This window comes from Diabrotica virgifera, chromosome 1 (genome assembly GCF_917563875.1).
Source record: "Diabrotica virgifera virgifera chromosome 1, PGI_DIABVI_V3a".
Lineage (NCBI taxonomy): Eukaryota > Metazoa > Arthropoda > Insecta > Coleoptera > Chrysomelidae > Diabrotica > Diabrotica virgifera.
Window position 1 is genome coordinate 295,974,038 of NC_065443.1, and position 25,418 is coordinate 295,999,455.

General features: G+C 33.9%; 1 protein-coding gene across 2 annotated transcripts in view; it reads right to left on the reverse strand.

Annotated features, from left to right (window-relative positions):
- The window catches only part of LOC126885565 (tetraspanin-9-like), a 172,877-nt gene that overhangs the window by 16,948 nt on the left and 130,511 nt on the right, over positions 1-25,418 (reverse strand). For both annotated transcript variants that reach the window (XM_050652157.1, XM_050652164.1), the window contains exon 3: positions 14,679-14,870. In XM_050652157.1, coding sequence (XP_050508114.1) covers positions 14,679-14,870 — 192 coding nt within the window. The remainder of the gene's footprint in view (positions 1-14,678; positions 14,871-25,418) is intronic.

Genomic DNA, 25,418 nt, shown 5'->3' on the forward strand with positions numbered 1-25,418 from the left:
AACAATATGTCGACCATATAGAACAATTTGGTGTTGTAGGAAAACTTTTACTTTGGATGTTTGGGTTGGGCGTTTTTCGGACCAATTATAATATACTACCTCCATAACTTTGGAACCGTTCATTTTAGAAGGATTATGCATAGGGCCTTTTTAATTCAAATATAATGTAGAATATTTTTGTATAGAAGGTTGTTTGTGATAAACCGCATAGTTTTGGAAATATTGACGAAAAACGTAAAAAACTACGAATTTACCGATTCCCCCCCCCCCCCCCCAAACCCGACACTCAAAATGGTGTGACTTTTTTCTGAACATTATGTGGACCATATAGAACAATTTAGTGTTGGAAGATAACTTTCCTTGTTGTAGCGCCTGTGTGCTGTTTTGCTATGTTGTGAGCGATAATGCTAGAAATGAGAACTTAAGTGATGAAAGTGAACATGAATCACTTATTCCAAAGCGTTCAGGTCGGGTTACTAAAAAACCAAATTATTTCAAAGATTTTGACCTTTCTTAAAAAAAAAAAAAAAAAAGAAAAAACGTGTTGTATTAGTTAGTAAGTTGTTCTCCTTTTTAGTTATATCTCTGATTTGTTCTTTGTAATTTTAAGTTGGTACCTACTGTTATCTTTTATAGGTTATTTTGATATTTTGAGGTTGGCGACACTTATGTGAATGTGTTTACAATATCATCGATTTTCAAGATCGATCTCACAGTTTCTGTAGCTAAACTCAATGCTGAAGTGCTAACTAAAAGTGGTTGAACAACATTTTCTTCGAGAATATCTGTAATAGCTCCCTTACGAACGTTTATTCCAGCAGATGTGCAAAACATTTAATGGCGCCCATTAACAATTACATATATTTATTGTAACCAGCGGCGCGTCCAGGAAGGGGTTTGAGGGGGTTTAAATATATAAAGAATAGAAGGAAAATGTAACTTGTCTTTCACAAACAATACAGAAAAATTTCGGTGCCCAAGCCAACACTCCCCAGAAGAAAATTCTAGGTGCTCTACTGATTGTAACCAAACAAAAATAACTAAAAATTCTCACACATTCGACAGGAAAATAAAGTAAGTTTAAATATTTAAATAAAAAAAATCTTTGGCATAACAACATAAAAAACTAAAGATATAGGTAAACATGAAATAGCTATTTTATAAAAAAATAACTTTTCGCGCCTTCAGTTTGGAATATCTTTTTATAATATGGTGAATATATCAATTTTCATTTAATACTGATGACTCAATAGAGATAATAGATAAATTTTTCATAAAAATTTATAAAAAATTTTTAAAAATTTTTATAAAAACATGATTTTTTAGTTTAAGTTTTAAATGGGCAGAATGAGCAGAATGCGAAGAGCTATTGTTAAATTTGGGTAAACTGCATTAGATTCGTTTAAAAATAAAATTTTTAAAATTTTACAAACATCATTATTTAATTCTTTTAACAATGTCAGAAGCTGTATAATTTCTTCAAACAAATCGTCTCCCGCTATATCTAGATGATCATTAAATCTCATTTTTTTACAAATTTTTACAAAATAGTTTTAATTCTGAGGTTTTTGTAATGTTGTTCAAATTATATGAAAATTTGGATTTTCCAATATGGAAAATCTTTCATTTACTGAAATTAATGCTTGGTCGAGAACACAATAAAAAAATGAACTTTGTATGACATTTTAGGATCCAAAATAAGTTCATCTTCTTCTTCTCTTCTTTTTATTTTTATATAGACATTACTCTGTCTGTTTTTCAATGTGCCTCCAGTAAGTTGTCATTCCATCTTTTTCGTGGCCTTCCCACTGATCGTCTTCCTAATGGGGAACCGTCTCTCGCCGTCCTTACTACTCTATTTATTGTCATTCAGCTTATGTGGTCGTTCGATTCTACTCTTCTGCTTTTCACCCAGTTATTAATGTTGTCAACCTTGCATCTCCTTCGTATATCTGCACTTCTAGCTCTATCCCACAGCGTCTTACCATCGATTTTTCGCAATGTTTTCATCTCTGCTGTTTCTAGCATTCTTTTTGTCCTTTCTGTATCAGGTCGTGTTTCTGCCGCGTATGTCATTATTGGTCTGATGACTGTTTTGTAAATTCTGCCTTTCACTTCTTTTCCGATGTTTTTATTTCTACATATTGTAAGTTCATCTTTATGTTCGTAATCGAACTGTCTGCTTTTTTTCCGACGCCGTAGCTGTGGCTGGTTGAAAACTGAGCTCCACTGCGTGCTCCACATTCAGTTTCTCTACAGTTTCATTTGCTGTGGTAATAAAAAAAATTAAATTTGCTATCTCTCCGAAACCCGAGCAAGAATTGTGTTAAGTCTTGTAAAGCATTTAACGCAGGCTGCATATCTTTTGTTTTTGATTGTAAAATTTTGCTAACGAAGTTAACTTTCATCAAAACTTAATACCATATCATATTATGTGGACTGAGCATATGAATATAAATGTTGATATTTTATCTCCTAAAAATCTAGCTTGATATTTTGAATCAAGATCAAGTTTATGCGAATGTGTTATCTCAAATAAAGCATCATAAATTTCTGCCAAATTTTTGTAAAATGGCTTTAAAGCATAAATTCTGCTGGACCGCTAGCTTGGTGGCTGCGTATCTGTAGGTACAGGATTTTTTTATTTATGCAGATTGTATAAATCAAGACGTAATGTGCCTACATTTGAAGTTAACCAGGGTGGCAAGGTCGGTAAATGGGTAAGTGTTGTTTTGACCGGCGTACAATTTTTGTAACAACTCTATGGGCGCCTTTTAATTACTGGCGCCTGTGTGTGCCGCACACATTGCACACGTGGACGGCGCGGCCCTGCTTTGGATGTCTGGGTTTGGGCGTTGATTGAGGTACCTCAATCAACGGTTTGGGTCTAGTTTTATACCAAATTACTATCCTGGCTGCGTAACATTAGACAATGGACAGGTACCTATAGTGGTCGAGGAATTGTTTCATAATCATAATATAGCTGTCGACCGAGAAACATTTCATCAGCTTGTTAATACGACGATAACCAACGCTTGCAAACAAGTACGGCACCCAACGAAAAAGAAGAAGTCCCATTGTTTATTTAGCTTACATTCCAGGCAATTGTATCTGGTTACTTTTTCTACAGCTTTTTCTTTAACGTAAATTCTTTCGTCTTCAATATTGTTCTTACTGACAATCATGATTTTTGTTTTTTTGTGTTCAGAGCTATTCCATCCCGCTTGCAGTACTGAGATCAACTAAAATTTGCATCCCATCTCTGATGTCTGCAAGGATTTGACATTACTCAAGTCTTCCAGACTCGCGGGTAACTAACCGCGGTAACTAACACAATATTTGAAAAAGTTCTTAATGAAAATCTTCAAGGCCAATTATCTCAAAATAATGATTTTGTAACGCGACACCTTTATCCACTTGTGCCTTCAAACAGTTCTTTTTATTTATTTGTCTGGAAACTTAACTGCACTCCCCGTATATGGCTCCGTATATGGCCCCGTATATTGACATTACTCAAGTCTCCCAGACTCGAGGCTCGAAATGGGGGGTCCATAAAAAATCACGAAACATCACAAGGGGGAGGGGGTCTAGTAAAAATATCACGTGTATTTATTTTTTAAGGAAAATGCCCAAAACTCAACTGAAAAGTGGCATTACATGTATTTATTTTTCGTCAAATGCACACAAAAATCGAAAGTGGCATTGGTGTGACTGATAAAAAAATCATTTCTTATTCTAATATTATATAAACCAACAACACATTAATTTTCTTTGGTTCCACCCAAATTTCTGAAGTGACACGGGATACTTTACATGGTAATTATTTTAAGTGAGAAAGGACTCTTACGAATTCTTTTGTTTTGAATGCACCACCAGATGTTTCCACTTAGGAATACTGGTCAGGACTCAGCCGTCTTCGATATGGGCTTTTAGTCTTAAAATATGTATTATACCTACTATCTGATAAATTGGTAAAGTGGTGTTAGTTATTCTGTGTTTTATCACAGAATATCTACGACTCTATGTAAGAATCGGAGGCACATTTCTTCTTGGATCTAAACAATAGAAGTATTTGACATATTCAAACGTATGTGTATTGTTACAAAATTTTGTACAGGGTGATCAAAATATTATACTATTCTATTAACAAACTCAATATTTTAGCTCATGTATCAATACTTCAAAAGTATTGCCCATGCCCTGCACAACTTTGTCAAATATGATCTAGAGCAATATTTATCTTTACAAATGCACCTGGTATAAGCAGAGAACAACGACCACAACGACCTGTGGTCCTTGTTCTCTGGTATAATAAGCGCGTTCAATCGCGTTGAGAGAAGAATGGCGCCTTTCAGCCGGGAATTATCTGGACTTACACTTCCGCATGATTCTTATGGAACCCATTTGGATGAACAAGGGAGAACAAAAGATCATGACCTTGAAAAAAAGAACTTTCAGAAGGCTGGTGAAGTTCTCTCAGAAGTATGGAGTAATATGGTTATTGACGGCCATGGCGTCGTAGCAGAGTAAGTCAAGCCAGATAACATTGTTGAAAGTTTTATTCCAGATCTGTCTTCCCAGCAGTGGTATAGCGAGCATGTGTGAGAAAGTCAATATTTGCTTTAGGTACTTATATAATATGCGGGAGAGGATAGGCTACCAAAAAGAGCACTGAATGCTAGAATGCAGGGAAAGAGACCGGTTGGAAAGCAAAGAAAGCGCTGGGAAGACACAGTAAACAGCGACGCACAAGCCCTTTTAGGAGTCCGTGTATGGAGAAGAGCAGCCACAGACAAGCAAGGGTGGAGGCAAAAAATAAAGGAGGCCAAGGCTTAATTTGGGCTGTAGTGCCGTCAAAGAAGAATATATAATATGCGGAGTTCTATACGATTCATTCTTTCGGAATGCTTCGTTATACCTCCTTAGGCTACGGCTCCACGGGCGGGAAATTGACGCTAGCAGTAGCAGCAAAATGAACTTAAGGTTCCGCGAAACGGAATGGAAATGGTCGAACTGAACCGACTACGCACAAGTCCTGTAGTCGGTTCAGTTCGGCTATTCCTATTCCGTTCCGCGGAACCTCAAGTTCATTTTACTGCTACTGCTAGCGTCAATTTTCCGCCCGTGGAGCCGTAGCCTTACCCGATTTAGCAGTCGTCCGGTGGCCTATATATTCCAGAGCCTCATGATGACAAAATCCATCATGCTCCATTTCTTCTGCGTCGGTCTCTCGAAATTACTCCAACGTACGAAGGCTTCGGCAAATTGATTTATGACCTGTGTTACCCTAGCCTGCAGAAGGATCATCAGATACTTTTGTTGAAATGACAGGTCAGCGGTGTGCACTGGACTTCTGTACAAAGAAAAAAGCTAAAGCGCATGTGAATACTTGTCACAAGCAACTGAATCTGAGCAACACTCTAGAGATGCACAATGTTCGTCCTTCCTGCATCCTTACGCGACGATCGAACGGTAGATCGAGAGAGATTCTCTGCGTAGTGCTCGAAAATAATGACGCCGAGTGGCTTCATGAAACTGATGTTGATCTTGAATAAAGCACTGTGCCAACAACTGACTTGCTAGAAGCTCATCCAGTTACTGGTGTTGAAGAAAGTCTTGCTCATTAGTGATCCGAGGATACCGTACATTAAATAATAGCTTTGATCGCGCAGTACGTCCTGGGTATACCCAGAGGGAGAACGCCTGCGCATTACAAAATTGGGCGTTCGCGGAGTCCAAATCTTTCCCTCTGAACACCCTCCGGATTTTTAATTCGGTGTTCGCGCAGTACAGAAAAAAGATCCTGAACATGCCCGGGGTACGCTCTCGACGTTCGAGGATTTTGTTTCGGATTTTAAGTTCGCACAGGCGCACAAAATATTTGGGAAGAATTTCTTGACATTCTGTTCTTACTCCTTCCAATTCTTAACCTAAAATATTGTTTTGTTAAACAACTTGTAGATGTAGATTCTGGTTTTTAAAGTTTTGAAATTATGTAAAGTGTTGTGTCATTTAAATATTCTTCAAACAAATTTTAATATTTTTTATATTAAAGCTTTTTTAGTTGTTTTTGTCAATGTTTTCCATTTCGTATGTTTATAAATAAGTAGGTACCTTTTCAAATATAATTTTCATTCGATATTCGATAATTATCTATTACGGTAGTATGTATTACAATAAATTGTACTCTGTTTTTACTTAATTTCTTCTATCTAAATGAGCTTACAAGTACCTACATATTCTTGTGGTTTATTTTTCAGTTTAATTTATGAGTTAAATTAGTCTCTTATTGAATATAATGAAACATAAACAATACATCAAACTTATTCTGAAACTATTTCTTGTGTCTTGTTATATTTCATTATTTTTGTGGTGTAATAAACCACAACACAATGCCACAACCCATTAAATTCAATACATTGATATCAAAATTGGAAATGATTGTTTTACTAAATTATTCCTTCCTTCAGATAATGTTCAACCCTCATGAAGTTAAAGGTAATTTTTATATCTACATATCAACAATCTTACTCTCTACAAAAATGTAAGCTGGATTTCAGAGTGGAAATAACCACATTATATTGTGGAAATAATAAAGAAAGACTCTAATCAAATTTCTACCTTCTAAGAAAGGCATTGAATTATTGAATAGAAAGTTAATCCTTTGCCTGTTGCCTTTATTCTCTTTTCTTTTTCTCTTTGTTGACATACAAATTTGTTGCATTTGCATTTTTTTGACATTTATTTCGAAATAAGAAAGAGACAACAAAAAGCTTCCTTCTCTAACCTTAATGTATGCAACCCGTCATTACATTGCGAATCCGAAAATTGTTCGCGGAGCGAAAAATCCTGAGCATGTCCAGGATAAGTTTACGTTGACGCCTGCGCATTGGAAACTAATCCCGAACTTACTCTGGGTATGCTCGATTTGTACTGCGCGAACACTACTATTGTTTATGCATAATAGATTTAGTATTTAGTACTAATTTGGTACAAAAATGTTTTTCGCATTTTTTTCATTATTTTTGTCAGTCAAAAACAACCTGCAACCTTTCTGTCTACCTCTAAACGTTATTATTGTAGTCTTTAATATAGAAATTTAAAAAATAGATTTTTTGTAGATCCTAAAAAATACACGTGATATAGGGGGAGGGGGGGGGGTAAGTCTTAAACCTCACCATGTATCACCAATGGGGAGGGGGTTAACAAATACCAAAAAAAAAACACCACGTGATTAATGGACGGCTCCTAACATAATATTTGAAAAAGTTCTTAATGAAAATCTTCAAGGCCAATTATCTCAAAATAATGATTTTGTAACGCGACACCTTTATCCATTTGTGTCTTCAAACATTTCTTTTTATTTATTTGTCTGAAAACTTAACTGCACTTCCCGTATATGGCTTTATTCCATTAGTTGCGCAAACAGTCAGAAAACTGTATTTAATGTGTAGATATTTCCATGAATAAACACCACAGGTGTGGTCTTTATTTTTTCAATTTTAGGTTTGATTGTTTGAAAAAAATCATTACAGAAGTGATTCACTTACTTTCGTTCCGATGTGCAATGGGTAATTAGCAGTGGCGGCTGGAAATAATTTTCTTCAAGGGTTGAGCGCTAATTCGAGAATACAAAAAAATCTAGGTCAGGCCCCGGGCTTAGGTGACTGGCGACCTGGGCAAATGGTCTACTGGCGCCCCCTTTATTACTATAATGTAAAAGCAAATAATCTATATTACTTATATTTTATGAAGTAAAGTAAATAACAAGAAAACACGTCTTTCATACACAAAACTGTAGACATTTATTTCTACATAATTCACACTTCCAGCAAAGATTACAACTTAAAATTATATTTTTAAGATCCTACTTTGTACAAAGCATGTAAGTGACAGATTTTTTTCTAGCCTTCAATTTGGCAAACTTGTTTACTACATCAGAAAAATCTGTGCTTAGGGTTAAGTCTTTTTCACAACACAGGAACATGAGACAATTTAACTTGCTGTCTGAAAGAACAGATCTCTTAACATTCTTCAGACTATTCAAAGCGGAAAATCCTCTCTCTGCAGCGCAGTTGGTGACAGGTAAGGTCAGAAAAAAATCCTAACAGCTACTTCAAGATTTGGGAAAGTACTCTTCAATTCATTTTTTATTATGTATTCATACACGTCATCGTAACTTATCATTATTATGTTTCTTACTATTTTTATTTTACATTTCCGGTAGCCTGTATTATATTTACTTGTTCTGTTCTATATATTTTTGAAAATTTTATGTCAGATATTTTTTAGTGGGTAATTTGTTTCTCTAATTTATTTTTATTATCTCTTTTATTTTGCACCCCCAAAAATTTGGCGCCCTGGGCAAATGCCCAGTCTGCCCATTTATAGCCAGGGGCCTGATCTAGGTACTTACCAAATGATACTTCTACTTCTTAAAATGATACTCAATCCTTCTGTTTTTATGGGAGATGAACCTTTACATAAACTTTTCGTGGAATAGAAATGTTTTATTACTTTTTCTATAGATACAAAAGAACTGCAGGGATTATTTTACCCCGTAGCTCCTTTTATGGGTTTTTAGAGCTACTTAGATATAATTTTTTTAAAGAAATATGTTCTGCAATAATACCCCTCTTATTTTTTTATTAAACTGTACTTAATTAGTTGGTTTTTTGAAGTTATACTGCTTTACGCGCGATATGAGGGTGAATTTTTATATGTTAAAACCTACGATCCCGGCGCATGCGCATTATAACTTTGTTCTGATTGGATGTTCAAATGACATGTCAAAAATTATTCAATATGTCGGCTGTGGCAAAGCTGTGGTTTGATTATTTATGGTTGTTGCGTTTTGAAATTTGTGTGAAAAGAAACAACAAACAAAAGTTAGTTAATAGTTATACTGCCTTTTTAAATAGTTTTCATATATATTTTTGGACTTTTGGACTATTTTGGACAAGGACTCATTATAATTTGGTAAGTAGTTTTTATTATAATCATATTGTAATTATACATTTGGATTAGGTTGGAATAAATTTATTTTCTCAAGAATGGGGATTTTAGAGAGAAATCCGAAATTAGGTCCGATTTTGATTTTTAAATTATGATTTTTTGGCGTAGATTTATTTATCTAGTAGGTATGTAATGCTTTGATTTATGAAAATACATGCTTAATTTGATTACCAACAAAAGTTCTACCAATCTTCATCTAATATATTGTTTTCTTACTGTTTTGTTATATTTTAATATTTTCTTCCACAAAAATCAAACTACATAATTTAATTTAAATTCAGAATAACTGTCAAACAGTAAAACGTTCAGTTGACCTATTTTTCCACATGACAAATAATGAGTAATTGGATGAGTGAGTCTAGGCTTCGATTACGAATCAAAGCGTCCCCAAATGCGCGGGTTCGAATCCCGATGCCAGTTTTTATTTTTTTATGATTGTAAGTATATTTATTACTTATATAATTTTTTTTTTCAGAAAATGCGTATTTAAAATTTTTGCCAACAATTATTATCGTTCAGAAATCATTTTTTCTTTGTGGCATTTTTCAATGTGTTTGTGTGCGTTTTATTCTTTTATTTTTTTAAAATTTTTGGTATTGTCTTAATAAAAATTTTTGGAAAGTAGTAAGTATTAAAATTAGTTTAATATTTAAATAAAATATAAATAAACTGTTTAAAGTACATTATATCAATTTCGTTAAAATCACATAATATGTAATAGAAGTATAACGTCTTACGTGCGTACAAAGTACACACACATTCTTTTATTTGTAATTTTTAGCCTGAAAAATGTTACAGGGGCCAATTTGCCCGACTCTCCCCTATTGTCAATTCCAATTTCAGGGGATATTTTTTTAATATTGGAAATGCGTTGCAGAATATATCAATGTCTTCTAACGTTACTTCCTTTCTGTAATATTTTGTAGATGGAATAAATTGCTTATTTTTGTTACCCATTAATTTTTACAAACTTCTCTGCACATAATTTTTTTGTGACAATAACTAACTTTAATGTTTCCCGATAATATCCGGAAACTCTAAAAATTTTAATGTAGTTTTTCCCTATTTTTTATTGAATTTCCCTATTTTCCGTGATCAAAGAAAATACTAACATACATTAACTAGAGAAAGAAAAAAAGGAAGAAGAACTCTATGATTAACGATGAAGCGGATCTCGATATAGAGAAGAGAGGCCTGGAAGAGGGTGATTGGAGAGGTAACAAGAGATGAAGACTGAATACGAAAAGTACCAGTCAATTATTATATCGGAAATCCTATAGTTTTTGATACAAACACTATTTGTGGCCTTTGTGGGGTTCTTTTACTAACTTTACTTGTAGTAATTCTATGGTAATTGGCAGGATTAGGAAAACTTAGTTGGATACTTAAGAACCGCAAAGTACCAAAATACTTGAGGAGCAAAGTGTTCAACCAGTGCATCCTTCCTATCGTGACATATGGATGTCAAACCTGGACCCTAACCAAGGCAAATATGGATAAACTAGCCACAACAAAAAGAGCAATCAAAAGAGCAAAGAGCAATGTTAGGTATACGACTGTCAGATAAAAGAGGAACGACTCGGTACGATCAGAAAGAAAAGTCGAGGACATAGCAACAAAAATTGCCAAACTTAAATGGAGCTTCTCAGGTCACACAGCTAGACAAAAAGACCAACGTTGGAACGCCACAATACAACACTGGAGATCTTACGAATGCAAACGACCAAGAGGAAGACCATAGATGAGATGGGTTGATGGTATTAAACGAATAGCCGGAACAAATTGGAACTATGTTACTCAAGATAAAGACCGATGGAAGAAGTTAGGAGAGGTCTATGTCCAAACATGGACGATAGAACGCTCAGAAGAAGAAGAATAATTTTTATGGTATGTTGTTTTTTTTTCTTTTTGCAAAGAAGTATTTCATAGGTAAATAAAATACTAAAACGTAAAAATAATAAAAGTAAAAAGAATGTAGTTCTCGAAAGATAGGTAGAAAATTTTGTTCCCCTTCAAATCCCATTAAAGACTGATATACCAACGGACACAGATTGATATAAAAAAATATTTTCCACCTACCTCTACCGAAAGTATACTTTTCCGGACCTGATTGTAGGGAGCAAAGTTGTACTTTTCCTCCCTAGGGAGGAAAATATTTTTCCTCCCTAGGGAGGAAAAGTAAAAGTGACGTCATGGTATTTCATTCATGAAATATAACTTATTGACGCCCTGTACATTATCTATTTTCTATTACGTCAGTATCTATACATTTTAACGTTTATTTATAAAACACTCCGTATTTTGCAGAATGGTAAAAAACAGTAAATTGTTATTTTGATTTAACAATGTTTACATTAATAATTTGACTTATATTTGACAGTTGACAGTTATATTGTACATACTTGTTAGTTTTAGTTTTAATAAATTTTGTTGGTTAGTAACATAAATAAATTAAGTAAAAATAAAAAATGACTTGTAATTAATTTGAGGAAGGTGGAAAAACCATATGTATAACATGGGAGTAAAGTTCCTTTTCCTCCCTTGAATGATTACTGCCCTCCGCTACGCGTCGGGCAGTAAACTTCATTCTCGGGAGGAAAAGTAGCACTTTCCTCCCTTGTTATACAAATAGCTATTACATACCCTGTAATAGTTTCTCGTTACATCGAAAACACATCATTGTACTTTAAGTTGAGTAAAAACCGAAGCACAAGGTCAAATCGATCTTGTTTTTATTGTGCATTCAATATTTTTGTTGTTATCAGCTGATTCATTACCCATTCTTATGTCATAGAAACCCGATATAGGGTTGGTTGGTATTGTATTGAGATGAAACAGCTGCTGGGCCGTTAACAATATGCGCTGGATATGCGGGCGAATTAACACCTTGGTGTTTTGTGTATAATGTACGGGGTTGGTACTAATTTGCGCTTACACCCTGAGTGAAATATACAAGAACTTTTCTGTATAGTAGGCTCGGAATCGGAAATCGGCTAGAAAATTTAAACCAAATATAACAAAATTAATTTTGGCAACGTTGTGTGAATGCCATGGCTTCTAGATTCTAGGATATCAACAGAACCGCAATTTAGTCCAGACAAATTAATATATTTTTTACCAACAAAAATTAGATGTTATATGCGAGCAGCAGGCACCTCTAAAATAACCAGGTACTGACCACGGTGAGGTGAATGGCTAATTTTAGTTATAATTTATGTTTTTGATAGTGCTGAAAACGAAAATGAGGTTTATTTTAAATTTTATGTGGGGAACATTGCCGAAATCGCAATTTTATCCTAAAAATAAAATAAAAGAAAATCACCTTTTTTGCGTTTAACTCGCTATAACTCTTGACAAGAATTCTTGTCTTGTCGACCCCTAATTCTATGCAACTGAACACAGAATTCAAATTCACACTATTTCAAAGATATTGAATTCGGGCTACAAAGTGCTAATTTTTAATGGCTGCAAAGAAGAAAATTTTGCATGCTGGCGTTCGCGTTGTGTGGATATTTAAAAACCCTATTAAAAATAGGAAAACAAGAAAATGTCTGACTGTCTTTTGCAACGGAAACACCTCTTAAAAATGCATCCGCTTGGCCTAACCAAAACAGTTTTGATTTATACAGTTTATTTCCATTTTAATATTTTTTTCTGAAATTTTTATAGCATATATATTTCTCATCTTTGTGAAGACTAGTGTTGCCCAAAATCGGTCTTGGTCTTGTTCGTGCGTTTTCGCAAGACCAAGACCGCCTAATTTTATCAAGACCAAGACCAAGACTTACCGTGCAAGACTTGAGCAAGAACAAGACTAAGCCTGCGAGACTCTTGCGTCTTGCAGTTAGAACTGAGAGTCGTTTTAGGGAGTATATAAGTTCGGCTATATTCTTAGATACTCTATGAGAAACAAAAAAAATTGTAACAAAAATTTTGAAAATTGGACTTATGCGCGTTACGAACAATACCATAAACATACATAGCGAATCAAAATATCCATTAAAAGAACACTCGACACATTTGACATGTACCTACTAAGAGGTCATTATTATAATGTAAAAATTAAATTTTTTAGTATGTACATTCTTTCTCAGCAGCCGACTTCTTTGCTCTGAAATTAATTGTTCTGGTTTTGAGAATAGTCGTCGTCTAATCATATTCATATAACACAACATTCCTGCGTTGCGACGCCTACAGTAATATCGAATATCGTATCCAAACTTTTTAAAAATATGTCACCTTAGCACGTATATAAATTTACATAAATAATTTTTTTCATTATTAGTTTTCTAGGAATCTTAACACCAGAAATCTAATCAGTATACATTATTATAGTAAGACAATTATGTATTGTTTCTGCTGACTGTGTCCTGTGTTATGAGGTCACTCGGCTAAACAGCGCGGCTATTATTTTTTATAAATATAACCAGACAAAAGTATAGAGATAATGCCGGATTATCGTGTAAACATAATACCGAAATATTATTTTAACGATATACACTTCTCCAAGAAATTAACGCACCACCTTAAAAACGGGTCATTTTTAATGTCTCAAATTTCCTAAACCTGTTGTCCAATTTAAGTAATTTTTTTAAATATTTTGTCTTATTCTTTAGTCAATTATTGTCTATGTATACCGGGTGTACCAATCAAACTGTGTTTTTTCTCACTCTGTGGAATATTCTAGCATTATGCTAACTTATTATTCTAGCCTAGCATGCAATAGCATACTGAAATTAAAGCCCAACTATAGCCTCATATTTTCTTAACATTATGTTTTTTTATTCATTCACTTATATTGGATAATAAAAAAGTTAGGTACTTTTTTAACTAGCCATGTTTTTCATCAATACAAAATGTTTTTAAATAAGTATGGCAAACTTTAATGGGTAATTCTGCACGAAAAAGAAATGACAGTTTGCTTCATAAACGTTTACTTTATAAATGAAAGGGGGGGTTGAAATTTTTCTTACAAACTGACGATTTATTTATTGCTCTAAAACCGGTTGAGATATGCAAATGAAATTTTGTGGGTTTTAAGAGGTAGTTTTAACTTTAGTTAGTTAGAACATAGGCAGGGATCACTTAGATCGTGGCTTCAAACCCCACCCGGTGTCAGTTGTTTGGATATTTATTAATTTGGCTAGTCTTTACTATGGCTATGATATTCAAGCTTAAAATGTACCTCTCTGTTACGTTGTTCTAAGATATGCAATAGGCTAATGGGCAACTGTGAGACTTGCAAGACTCTTGCTGCAAGACCAAGACCAAGACCAAGACCGGGAGCGCAATACCAAGACCAAGACCAGGTGTACTGACGCAAGACCAAGACCAAGACTGTCTAAGTCTCGTCTTGGTCTTGCATTTGGTAAACACTAGTGAAGACTATGAGACCTGTTGTAGACTTGTTTCAAACTTTGCAATACAAAGGCCCTTGTTGTATGCGTTGTTGCCAAGGCGATTAGGAGAACTTTAATATGGGATGTCCCGTGAACTTGGTTTCCATTTAAAAAAATCATCAATTGACGTGTTTTTCGAGATTTTAAAAAATCATCTGTTTCTGAAATAATGAACTTATTCCATATTTTGGCATCATACTGTATGTCTAACTATGTCTATGAACTATTTTCTATCTATTTATTTATCTATAATGTTGCGCTTACCGTAATTAGCATACATCTGTTTTGGAACCAGGATCCACAGCAGGCAAAGAAAGAGAAGATGAATGTGATGGTTCCGAAGGTGATGGCCAAGGAATCAGCACTGAGTAGAGCATATTGAGGCAGAAGACTCGCATATCCTTCGTAAGCTATCCTCAACCAAATCCCTACTCCTAGTAGACCGCATCCTGTAATCTTAAAAATAAATATACAATAAGATTTTGACAAAATGTGAAAATGGCAGTTAAATAATTATAACAGATCACTCAATAAGGCTCAGGTCTGGCATATATAGCGTCATTAATAACAATTCCATATGCTGTATTATAGGCTCATTAAAACTCGAGAATACATGATGAAAGTTCAAGAAATATAGTAAAACAATAATTGTTTTTTCTCATACAACAGTTCGTACTTGTCAATAGGGTGCGTTCAGCGTTCAGAAATTCACATGCATATTAAGCAATAAAGAAAGCTTAGATTAAGAGCATTAAAAACCCATAGTTCTCGTACGTTAATTCAATTGTTTGGTCTGTCATTTACTCTCTTTTTATTTTTTTATTTTAATTTATTATCAAGACATAGTTTTTTATGTAGCTTGATATTACATATTTATATCTCTCTAATTTATGAACTCACCAATATAATATTTTAACATATTATTATCTATTCATTTCCTTTGTGACTCTATGAAAGTATATACTGTCAGTTATCATTTTTAGTAGTGTGATTAGCAGAGAGAGCGGAATATATGCAAAGTGCATATAGATGCATATATTGCATATTTTCAGACAACAAACACAACATTGCATATTTAAGCTAAACACGATTTATTTTGCATATTTTAAAAATAAATTATATAAAAGTTTAAAATTTTCCTCTCTTAGTTGGAATTTTATAACTTCGATATGAACGAGCTCGTTATTTATCTATCTATCGCTCATCTGGACTTTCCCATTACTACCTGAATTTAACAATTATGGGTGTTCCCAGAAAAATATTATTTTATTAGCGTAGCAAGTCGTAGGTACCTACCTGCTTTTAAGGGTCTAATAATTATTTTGTCAGTTTCCGGCCAACATTTGTTTAAAGTAAACGTTGTATCGTATTTAGTGTTTTTGAAGTGATTGGTAAATATTAAATTTAAATATGTCTACCATTCAAAAAAGTGCTTGGATAAAGTGTTTTCCCGAGTTAAAGCTAAGTGGAGACAAAATATTTTGCAAGGCCTGTTCCAAAATCGTAAGTTACATTCATTTTCACATTTCATTTTTTAAATGAGGAACTGACAAACAAAAGCATCATGTCCCACAAAAGAAATTTTTCTGGAAAGAGTGTTTTTATTCGACAAATTCGCTTTTACTTCTATAAAGACGGACATAGAGAGAAGCATCAAAATACAAAAATCCATCAAATTGTAGACAATTCCGCTTTTGTTCTTCAGCTTAAGTAACGTACTTTGTTCTTTAAGTAACGTACAAATTGCTAAAGAACTTATGTTCATAAAAGTTAATTTTAGTTTTTACCAGATCTAATAAAGTCATTAGAACAAAGGAATTTACAATTAAGTGATTCGGTTAATCTTGTTAACAATGTTTCTGCTCATTGTCAAAAAATTCCCGGAAATACAGGGATTACAATTAGAAATAAATTAAAAAATGTTTTAGAAAAAATGAGGGCTTCGATTGTTTGAGGAAAGTTCTACGTATTTTTGAAGGCAACTTTTCTGAAGATCTTACGACTTAATATATTGTTTTATTTTTGAGTATTTTTAATATGCATTTGCATATTTAGACAAATTTAGAAAAAATACCTGCATATTTGTAGTAAAAGTAATGCATATATATGTGCATATTTTGGTAATGTTGTGTTGCATATATTCCGCTCTCTAGTGATTAGTAAAATACTAGTTTTGTTGTTAGTGTAGATTTACTTCCTTGATGCTCCGGAAGGGAAGGAAAAACATTTCAAAATCAAGTAACCCTACCGTTGAATTCATCTGAAATAGCTGCAACTTTATTAGATAGCGGACGAAATACACATTCTGAACAGCGAAATGACAAAGATTTTACAGCTATACAAATTAATCGTTTGGGACGAATGTACCAAACATCTATTGCTGAACATAGGCATCCATCAGTTCTTTCCAGTGTTCTCTACATTGGGCCGTTTGTAGCCAGTTTGCCGATTTTCTTTTTATGTCGCAAGTCCATCTAGTCCATGGTCGTGGACTAGATAGACTTCTTTTATAGTTTCTGTGCCTCAATTCCATGATTCGTGTATTCCACTGTCCATCTTTTGTTCTCTTTTCCTGTCCAGTTCCACTTAAGCGTCGTGATACTTTCGATGACGTCTGGAACGCCTGGTCTTTGCCTGATTTATTGGTTTGTTATGTGATCTCGAAGGCTCATGTTTAGCATTGCACATTCCATAGCTCGTTGTGTTCCGTCTCCTTAGAGTTTAGTTAATTTTAGTTTTTCTTCGATTTTATTTTTAGTGTAGGAAACAAAGGTTGAACCTTGCAAAATGGACACAAGTCCGGTTTTATTTTTTTTCTAGTATATCAAGGGGCGCTTATTATAAGACTAACTTTTTCTGAAAAAATTTCGCCCCGGAACCTCCCTTTTCACCCCTTTAAAGGGGGTAATTTGTGGTTTTTGCGGAACGTAGCCCTTCCTGTAACTTTTACAAAAAATTTCTTTTATAGAAATATGAAGAAGACTATATTTTCTACGATTTATTTCCGACACCATCTCTCTCTCATCCACCGTTTAGCGGGGGTGGCGCCCTAAAGTTGACAAGTTTTTAAAAAAGATGTTTTTAAAAAATATATATTTTTCCCTAACTGTAAAGGAAATTAAGAAGAAATCCTGCGGCAATTATTCACAAATAATTGACTGATTTTTTGGTATAGGTTTCACTTAAGGGTAATTGCCCTTTTTTTAATTACAGGGTGTTACATTTTAAAAAACCTCTTTTTATACCATCTGAACCGTTTATGCTAGAGTAAAAAGGCTTTCAGCGATTACCCATGTACTGGTGCTATTTACAAATTTGTATAATGCACCCCCATTTTTTTCCCGGAACCACCCCAAAAAAAAGAAGAATTAATAAATAAATTGATTTTCTTGGAATCCTTCACACACAATGCCCTTTATTAATATGCTTCATATATCATTTTCTGCACGTTATTATTACCCATGCATGGACACCAAAAGCAATTTCCTAGTGCAACCCCTGTAGCAAAAAGAAATAAATAAAATGGGGGGTTGAAAATTTTTTTTTGTTTTTTGCTTTTTGATCCATATGGCCATATGCTTCATCAATAGTGCTTTTCAAAAATATATATGGTTATTGCAACATCTCTGCAAAAACCACCCGTATCCTTGAAAATATACTGCAGAAACTACCCCTATCCCTTGGCGAGCATGTTTTTACGATTTTCTCATTACCTATGTATTATTTTTAAACAAAACTTATACAAGGTTAAAGACCACTATTTACTCTAAAAATTATGTCGTATTCATTTTTTCGTATAAGCAACCGTTACGGCACAGTGGCGCCGTAAACCTCATATATGCTTTGGCGGGCTCCCGTTTTTGTTTTTTTTTTTTTCGTCATCTGTTCGTTTTATTGATAAAGTACTTATGCAAAATAAAACAACACAGTGTAACCTACAAATTATGACTTATGCACATTTTACATGCTTTGCTCCCCAAAGCCACAGTGGTGGCCCAAAATAAATTTTTGCAAATTTTCGCCACCTACATGAATTTTATTGCATTAATGCTACCTTAACAGCACAATATTTACCCTTACGTGGTCGCTACGCAGTGGTGGATCCAGGGAGGGGTGATGGGGGTGATCACCTCCCCCCCCTCAAACCAAGTGGTATTATATTCAAAGATTATAAAAATATTCATTTATTTTTATAAAAATTTAACCAATTGGCACCCCCCTCTTAACGATGCTGGATCCGCCACTGTCGCTAAAGCATAAAAGTAATTCTTATAAAAATAATATTAATATAATATAAGTATTTCTGTAAAAATAAATGAATATTTTTATAATCTTCAAATATAATATCACTTGGTTTGAGAGGGGTGGGGGTGATCGCCCCCATCACCACTCCCTGGATCCGCCACTGCTTAGCGACCACTTAGGGGTGAATATTGTGCTATTAAGATAGCATTACCGCAATAAAATGCGTGTAGGTGGCGAAAATATGAAAAAATTTATTTTGGGCCACCACTGTAGCTTTGGGGAGCAAAGAATGTAAAATGTGCATAGGTCATGATTTGTAGATTATACTGTGTTGTTTTATTTTACATAAGTACTTTATCAATAAAACAAACAGATGACGAAAAAATAAACAAAAACTGGAGCCCGTCAAAGCATATATGAGGTTTACGGCGCCACTGTGCCGTAACGGTTGCTTAAACGAAAAAAATGAATAGGACCTAATTTTTAGAGTAAATAGTGGTCTTTAACCTTGTATAAGTTTTGTTTAAAAAAAATTAATAGGTAATGAGAAAATCGTAAAAACATGCTGGATAAGGTATAGGGGTAGTTTCTGCAGTATATTTTCAAGGATAGGGGTGGTTTGCGCAGGGATGTTGCAATAACCATATATATTTTTGAAAAGCACTATTGATGAAGCATATGCCCATATGGATCAAAAAGCAAAAAACAAAAAAAAAATTTCAACCCCCCATTTTATTTATTGTTTTTGGCTACAGGGGTTGCACTAGGAAATCGCTTTTAGTGTCCGTGCATGGGTAATAATAACTTGCACAAAATGATATATGAAGCATATTAATGAAGGGCATTGTGTGTGAAGGATTCCAAGAAAATCACTTTATTTATTAATTCTTCTTTTTTTTGGGTGGTTCCGGGGAAAAAATGGGGGTGCATTATACAAATTTGTCAATAACACCAGTACATGGGTAATCGCTGAAAGTCTTTTTACTCTAGCATAAACGGTTCAGATGGTATAAAAAGGGGTTTTTTAAAATGTAACACCCTGTAATTAAAAAAAGGGCAATTACCCTTAAGTGAAACCTATACCAAAAAATCAATCATCTATTTGTGAATAAATTCCGCAGCATTTCTTTTTAATTTCCGTTACAGTTAGGGAAAAATATATATTTTTTAAAAACATCTTTTTTAAAAACTTGTCAACTTTGGGGCGCCACCCTTGCTAAACGGTGGATGATAGAGAGATGCTGTCGGAAATAAATCGTAGAAAATATAGTCCTCTTCATATTTCTATAAAAAAAATTTTCTGTAAAAGTTACAGGAAGGGCTACGTTCTGCAAAAACCATAAATTACCCCCTTTAAAGGGGTGAAAAGGGGGGTTCCGGGGCGAAATTTTTTCAGAAAAAGTTAGTCTTATAATAAGCACCCCTTGATATGCCAGAAAAAAAATAAAACCGGACTTGTGTCCATTTTGCAAGGTTCAACCTCTGTTTCCTACACTATTTACGATGTAAATTCATATCAGACCATTCTTAAAGTTTGGGTAAATTATTTTCCAGAAATCTCTTAAAAGATTAAAACACATTCATTCTTACCCATATTTCTGGGTAACATTTATCATAATCCTCTTTAGACAGTAGGTACTTGGAAAGTTATGAGAGTGAAGCGATATTGATATTGTCAGCTTCTGAGAAGGACAGTCATGACGATTAGTTAATTACGTTTTTTCCAAAGTGAAATTTTGTAGGACAGATATAGACATTTTTTGTTTTCCCTGCCACCAGGGGATTTCTGGTCGAGAGCAGTTTTGTAATTTTAGTAGTATTCAGTAGCGAACGAAAATTAGATCTGTAAACACGTATAGCAATCAATAAAGAGTTCTATCGAAAAGTGTCGTCGCATATTATTTAAATTTGCTAAAGTAATATTTATAGCAACGTATACTCACAGTAAACTAATCGTGGGTCAAACGCACGGGATTGAACTTTTTAGAATATGGCTTGGTTTGCCAAATGCTGCCCATGTCAGGCCTATTCGCCTCTGTATTTCATGTATTTGGTTGTCTGCTTATTTTGATCCCATGTCCCAGACATTTGTAAGTGTCTGTTGACAGATACAGGCAACACATACCTAAATTCATCCAATTTGTAGCGGCAGTTAAAGACAATTGACAACAATTGCTAAAGACAATTGCAACAAGATGAAAGTGAAATTGTGTGTTCGAGGCAGTTGTTACGACATTGGAAATGGTAGAGTGGCTATTGAGACGTCGACCGGATTCATCATAACCCCCATATTTCTGTTAATACTTCGCAGACTCGAAAGAGAAGACTATCATCGTGTTTTACTGGACATAACTCAACAGGTTAATAACCATCACTACCTGATTCAACGAGTAATATTGGCGACAAAAAATACATGCCGATGATCTTTTCTTACCGAAAAGTTGTTTTCGTTCAAAACCAGTTGACTATAAAGCAGAAAGACGTATTATATGTAGTAAACTACCCTACACAGTTGTTGAATTCATTGGAATTGCCTGGACTCACTAAAATAGGATTAGTTGTCGTTAACTGCGTATACATTAATCAACCTCGACTGTGCGACGGAACGAGATTGACTATGAAAAGGCTAATGAATAATGTCATTGAGGCAGAGATCATCAAGGAAAAATACAAAGGAGAGGATATCTTGTTAATCCCGGCACATCCCGGGTATACCGATGATTCATATGGACTTGATTGATTGACAATTTGATTTTAAGTGTCTATTATTTCCGTGCGTTCGGCTTTTGCAATGACGATAAATAAACCGATGGTACGAAAGCCGATGGTACAGGAAGAAAGTTTATCAGTTTAATCCATTCGAAAATATAAAATTATTTAAAAATTTACCCGTAGATGTTTAACTCCACTTTTGAAAATTATTTTCCACTTTTGTAAATATATAAATGACAACAGTGTAGTGTTCAATGTGCATAAAAGATACATTGTAGTTTTTAAAAAAGACTTCAATACACCAGGGCACCCGCCTACACCTCAGAGCAAATTGAGACGTGCGGATCCAGCATCATCTCTTTTGGCAGTTCTTAAAAATCCGTCAAGGGCTTAAAATTTTGTACACATATTTACGTTGTACATTTACAACGTGGTCCGAAATCTTGGTCCGATTCAAATTTACTCTCTTTTAATGTAGATAAAACATTAGCATTGTCCTATAAAGGAGCTCTTCAACCCTTACCTCTTCATAACAGCCAGATCAGTATCGTTGATTCTGTAAAGTTTCTTGGTATTTTTTTAGATAGCAATCTGAAATGGTCCCTTCATATTGATGTGTTAAGCAAGAAACTATCCTCAGCTTGCTTTGCAATAAGATCTGTTTCAAAGGAAATGAATTTAGCCTCTTCCAAAATAACATATTTTTCTTTGTTCGAGTCACATCTTCGATATGGTCTCCCTTTTTGGGGTTCTGGTACGGCTGCCCAATCTGATGTTATTTTTAAATTACAAAAAAGAGCAATAAGATATCTGTTTGGCCTCAGAAGAACAACACATTGCAGAAGCTACTTCAAAGATCACAGGATTCTAACACTACCTTCTTTATATATTTTAGAAACTGTTTGCTTAATTCGTAAACATCTACATGTCTTTCCAGCAAGACCTAGACATGACTATTCCACCAGAAATTCTACCTTTGACATCTATTTACCGATCCCGTCCAGTGAGTTAGTAAAGAAATCTATATTATATTCTGCGAAAAAACTTTACAACCATCTCCCTCTACAACTTAAATCTGCAACATCTTTCTCCAAGTTCCGTAAAATGACTAAAGCCTATTTATCTGAAAGACCATATTATTCAACAGCAGAGTTTCTTAACCAATAACTAAGAAAGTACAGTATTCTTATTTATAAGTATAATCTTAATCTATATTTGAGTGTCATATGCAGCAGCTTAACTTAACTTATTAAATTTCTTAAGGTAGATTATGCAATTTGCAAATTTTTTTTTTAAATTTTGCAATAGGTTGTTACTGTTTTTTTTGTTTATCTTCATTATTTTTATTTATGTAGACGATTTATATCATTTTAGTAAATTGTATTTGTTATTTGTTATTGTTCTTATTTTTATGATTCTTGTAAGCTTTGTCTATAAAATTGTTAAATTTTTCATGACAATAAAGCATATTTCTATTCTATTCTAACGTGCTCTCTAACCTGTCGAAGATTGTCCCGTTTTTTGTTAAAAGAACAATTAATTACAGTGGCGGCTTGTCAGGGTCGGCAGTGCCGACCCACACATTTATGGACACATTATAGATTTTTTTAAATATTTAATCAGAGTTGATGATATTCGTTTCTGTGAAATAAAAAAAATATCTGTGAGATAATACAGATTAAATTTTATTCATTGTTTTTAAAAGAATTCGTTCGATCCCATACGTTAAGTGATCCCTGTGCGCTGTGCGTAAGAGACTTTTCAAAAATGATCCTATAGCCATGCACCCGATTGCGACTGTGTGTTTCCGGCAAGCCGTCCCCAGATTGAAGATTTGCTTGTAATAAGAAGCTATGGAATATTAGCCGATAGGCAACCAATTATATATCTCCCGTATCTATTTGAATGGCAAGTACGGCTCGGCAATCTGCCGAGCGGTGATCTGCAAACGGTAGCAAGGCACGTACCTAGCCACGTACCTTGCTATCGCGCCCGGGATAAAATTATGAAATAGCTAAGTAGGTAGTTTTACGTCGTTTAATGATTGATATTGTAATTTTTTTAAGTTGTTAGGAATTACCATTTAGGTGACAAGATGAATCGGAGGATTCGTTACATCAAGTTAATTATAGAGAACAAATAAAATTGTTTAACAAATTTTCTAATTTACTTTCTGACTCGAAGACATTTAGCGGCGTACCTAAAACAGCACAGAATGAAAGAATCAATTAGTAGTTACATTTTGATGCTTTTCGGTAGAAGTAGACGAAACTACTGATAGAGGTAACATGTCATTCACAAGTACTTATCAATTGTTCTTCGATACGCGTTACGTCTAATATTTATGAGAGGTTTTTAGGTTTTCAGACGTGAGTAGAAGCCATAAGACAGAATATATTTATGGTGTTTTAAAGGACATATTAAAATTTTTTGATATCAAAAATAAATTGGTAAGGCAAATTTATGACGGCGCTGCCTTGATGTTCGGTGAATTGTATGGTATCCAGGCAAAAGTTAACACTATTGCACCAGGCAAAACTATTATTTACTCACTGTTACTGTGAACTCATTGACCTCTTTGACGAATCAAAATTTAAAAGTTACGCCAAAGAATTTTCAAAATATCTATTAGACAAGTTCATTAAAAATTATCCATCATTCTTTAATCAAATAAAATAAGAAAATGGATTAACAGGTTTATATGTTGATCCAAATATTTTCGGAAGGTGGGATAAGTTACAAAATATGTATAATTTTATATACTGCAATGCAATTCATTAGGTATAAAAAACTGTTCCCGAAATTAATAAATTATTGTGCTCAAATGTGGGCAAATTCTGCCTCAAATGAACGGGATTTCTCTTGTCTCAAAAGAGTCAAAACGTATTGTCGAAACACCATGAAACAAAACTTATCTCAAATTTCAAATGTCAATAGAAAAAAACTTTTAAAATCTCTCCAAAGCAATAATAAATTTTACAATGACGTTATAACCCACTTTACTACTTCGAAACAACATAGACCAGCGGTTCTCAATCTGTGGTACATGTACCACTGGTGGTACATATCATTATTTGCGGTGGTACACAAAACGCAAAACTGTCAAAATCACCACTATTACAGTTAATTAGATTACCTATCTAGATAGGTAGTTATTTCAGTTACGCTCGGTTTCATAATCAGTTAATGCGAACTTTAAATTTTAAGTTGGTACCTTTATCAATGCAATTCATATGGGTAAATGTCAACGTTAAAGTGAACTTTAGTTAATGTTCACTTTAAGTTGATTATGAAACCGGGCGTTAGGTGGTACCAAAAATATTAAAAAGTATTTTGTGGTACATGACTCAAAAAGATTGAGAACCACTGACATAGACTAAATAGACTTAATTTATAAACAGGTTTAAGTTCTAAATTTATAGGAAAAAACAAAAAAAATAAAAACTAAAAATCTCCTATGAAATTGAAGCCTTTTAATTAGATGGCATACCTATCTGAGGAGACAAAACCTTGCCGACCCTGTCCCTAAAGCCACGAGCCGCCACTGATTAATTACAAGTTTAGTGTTTCCCTTTTGTGTAAACCAACGTGTCAGAAGTGTTTTTTAATCGTTTCCTGGTGGAAGCCTAGATACTAGATCTCAGGGTTGATACATCCCCAGATTTCTACATTCAGGATATGTGTTGATAGTGACTTGGCTGGATAATAATGGACACAGACATTATAAGTAGTAAGTATAATGTAGCTCTAAGATTTTATGTTTATTTTGTTTTCTATTTATTTTTGATTTGTTTGATCTATTTCTATTTTCTCTATTTAATAAATTGTTATGCTTTGTTTTTAAACCAGGAGGAGTAAACTAAAAACACAGATTCACACCAAAGAAAGTCACTAGAAAAATGACCAAATACATCTTCTTTTATGGTTGATCATATCGGCCTTCGACTGTAATTTATAAATATTATATTCTAAAGAGTCGTTAAAGAGTTCTAAAAACAGCTGCTTGTTATATAAAAACAGACTAAATAAAAATCTAAAAATTAAAGG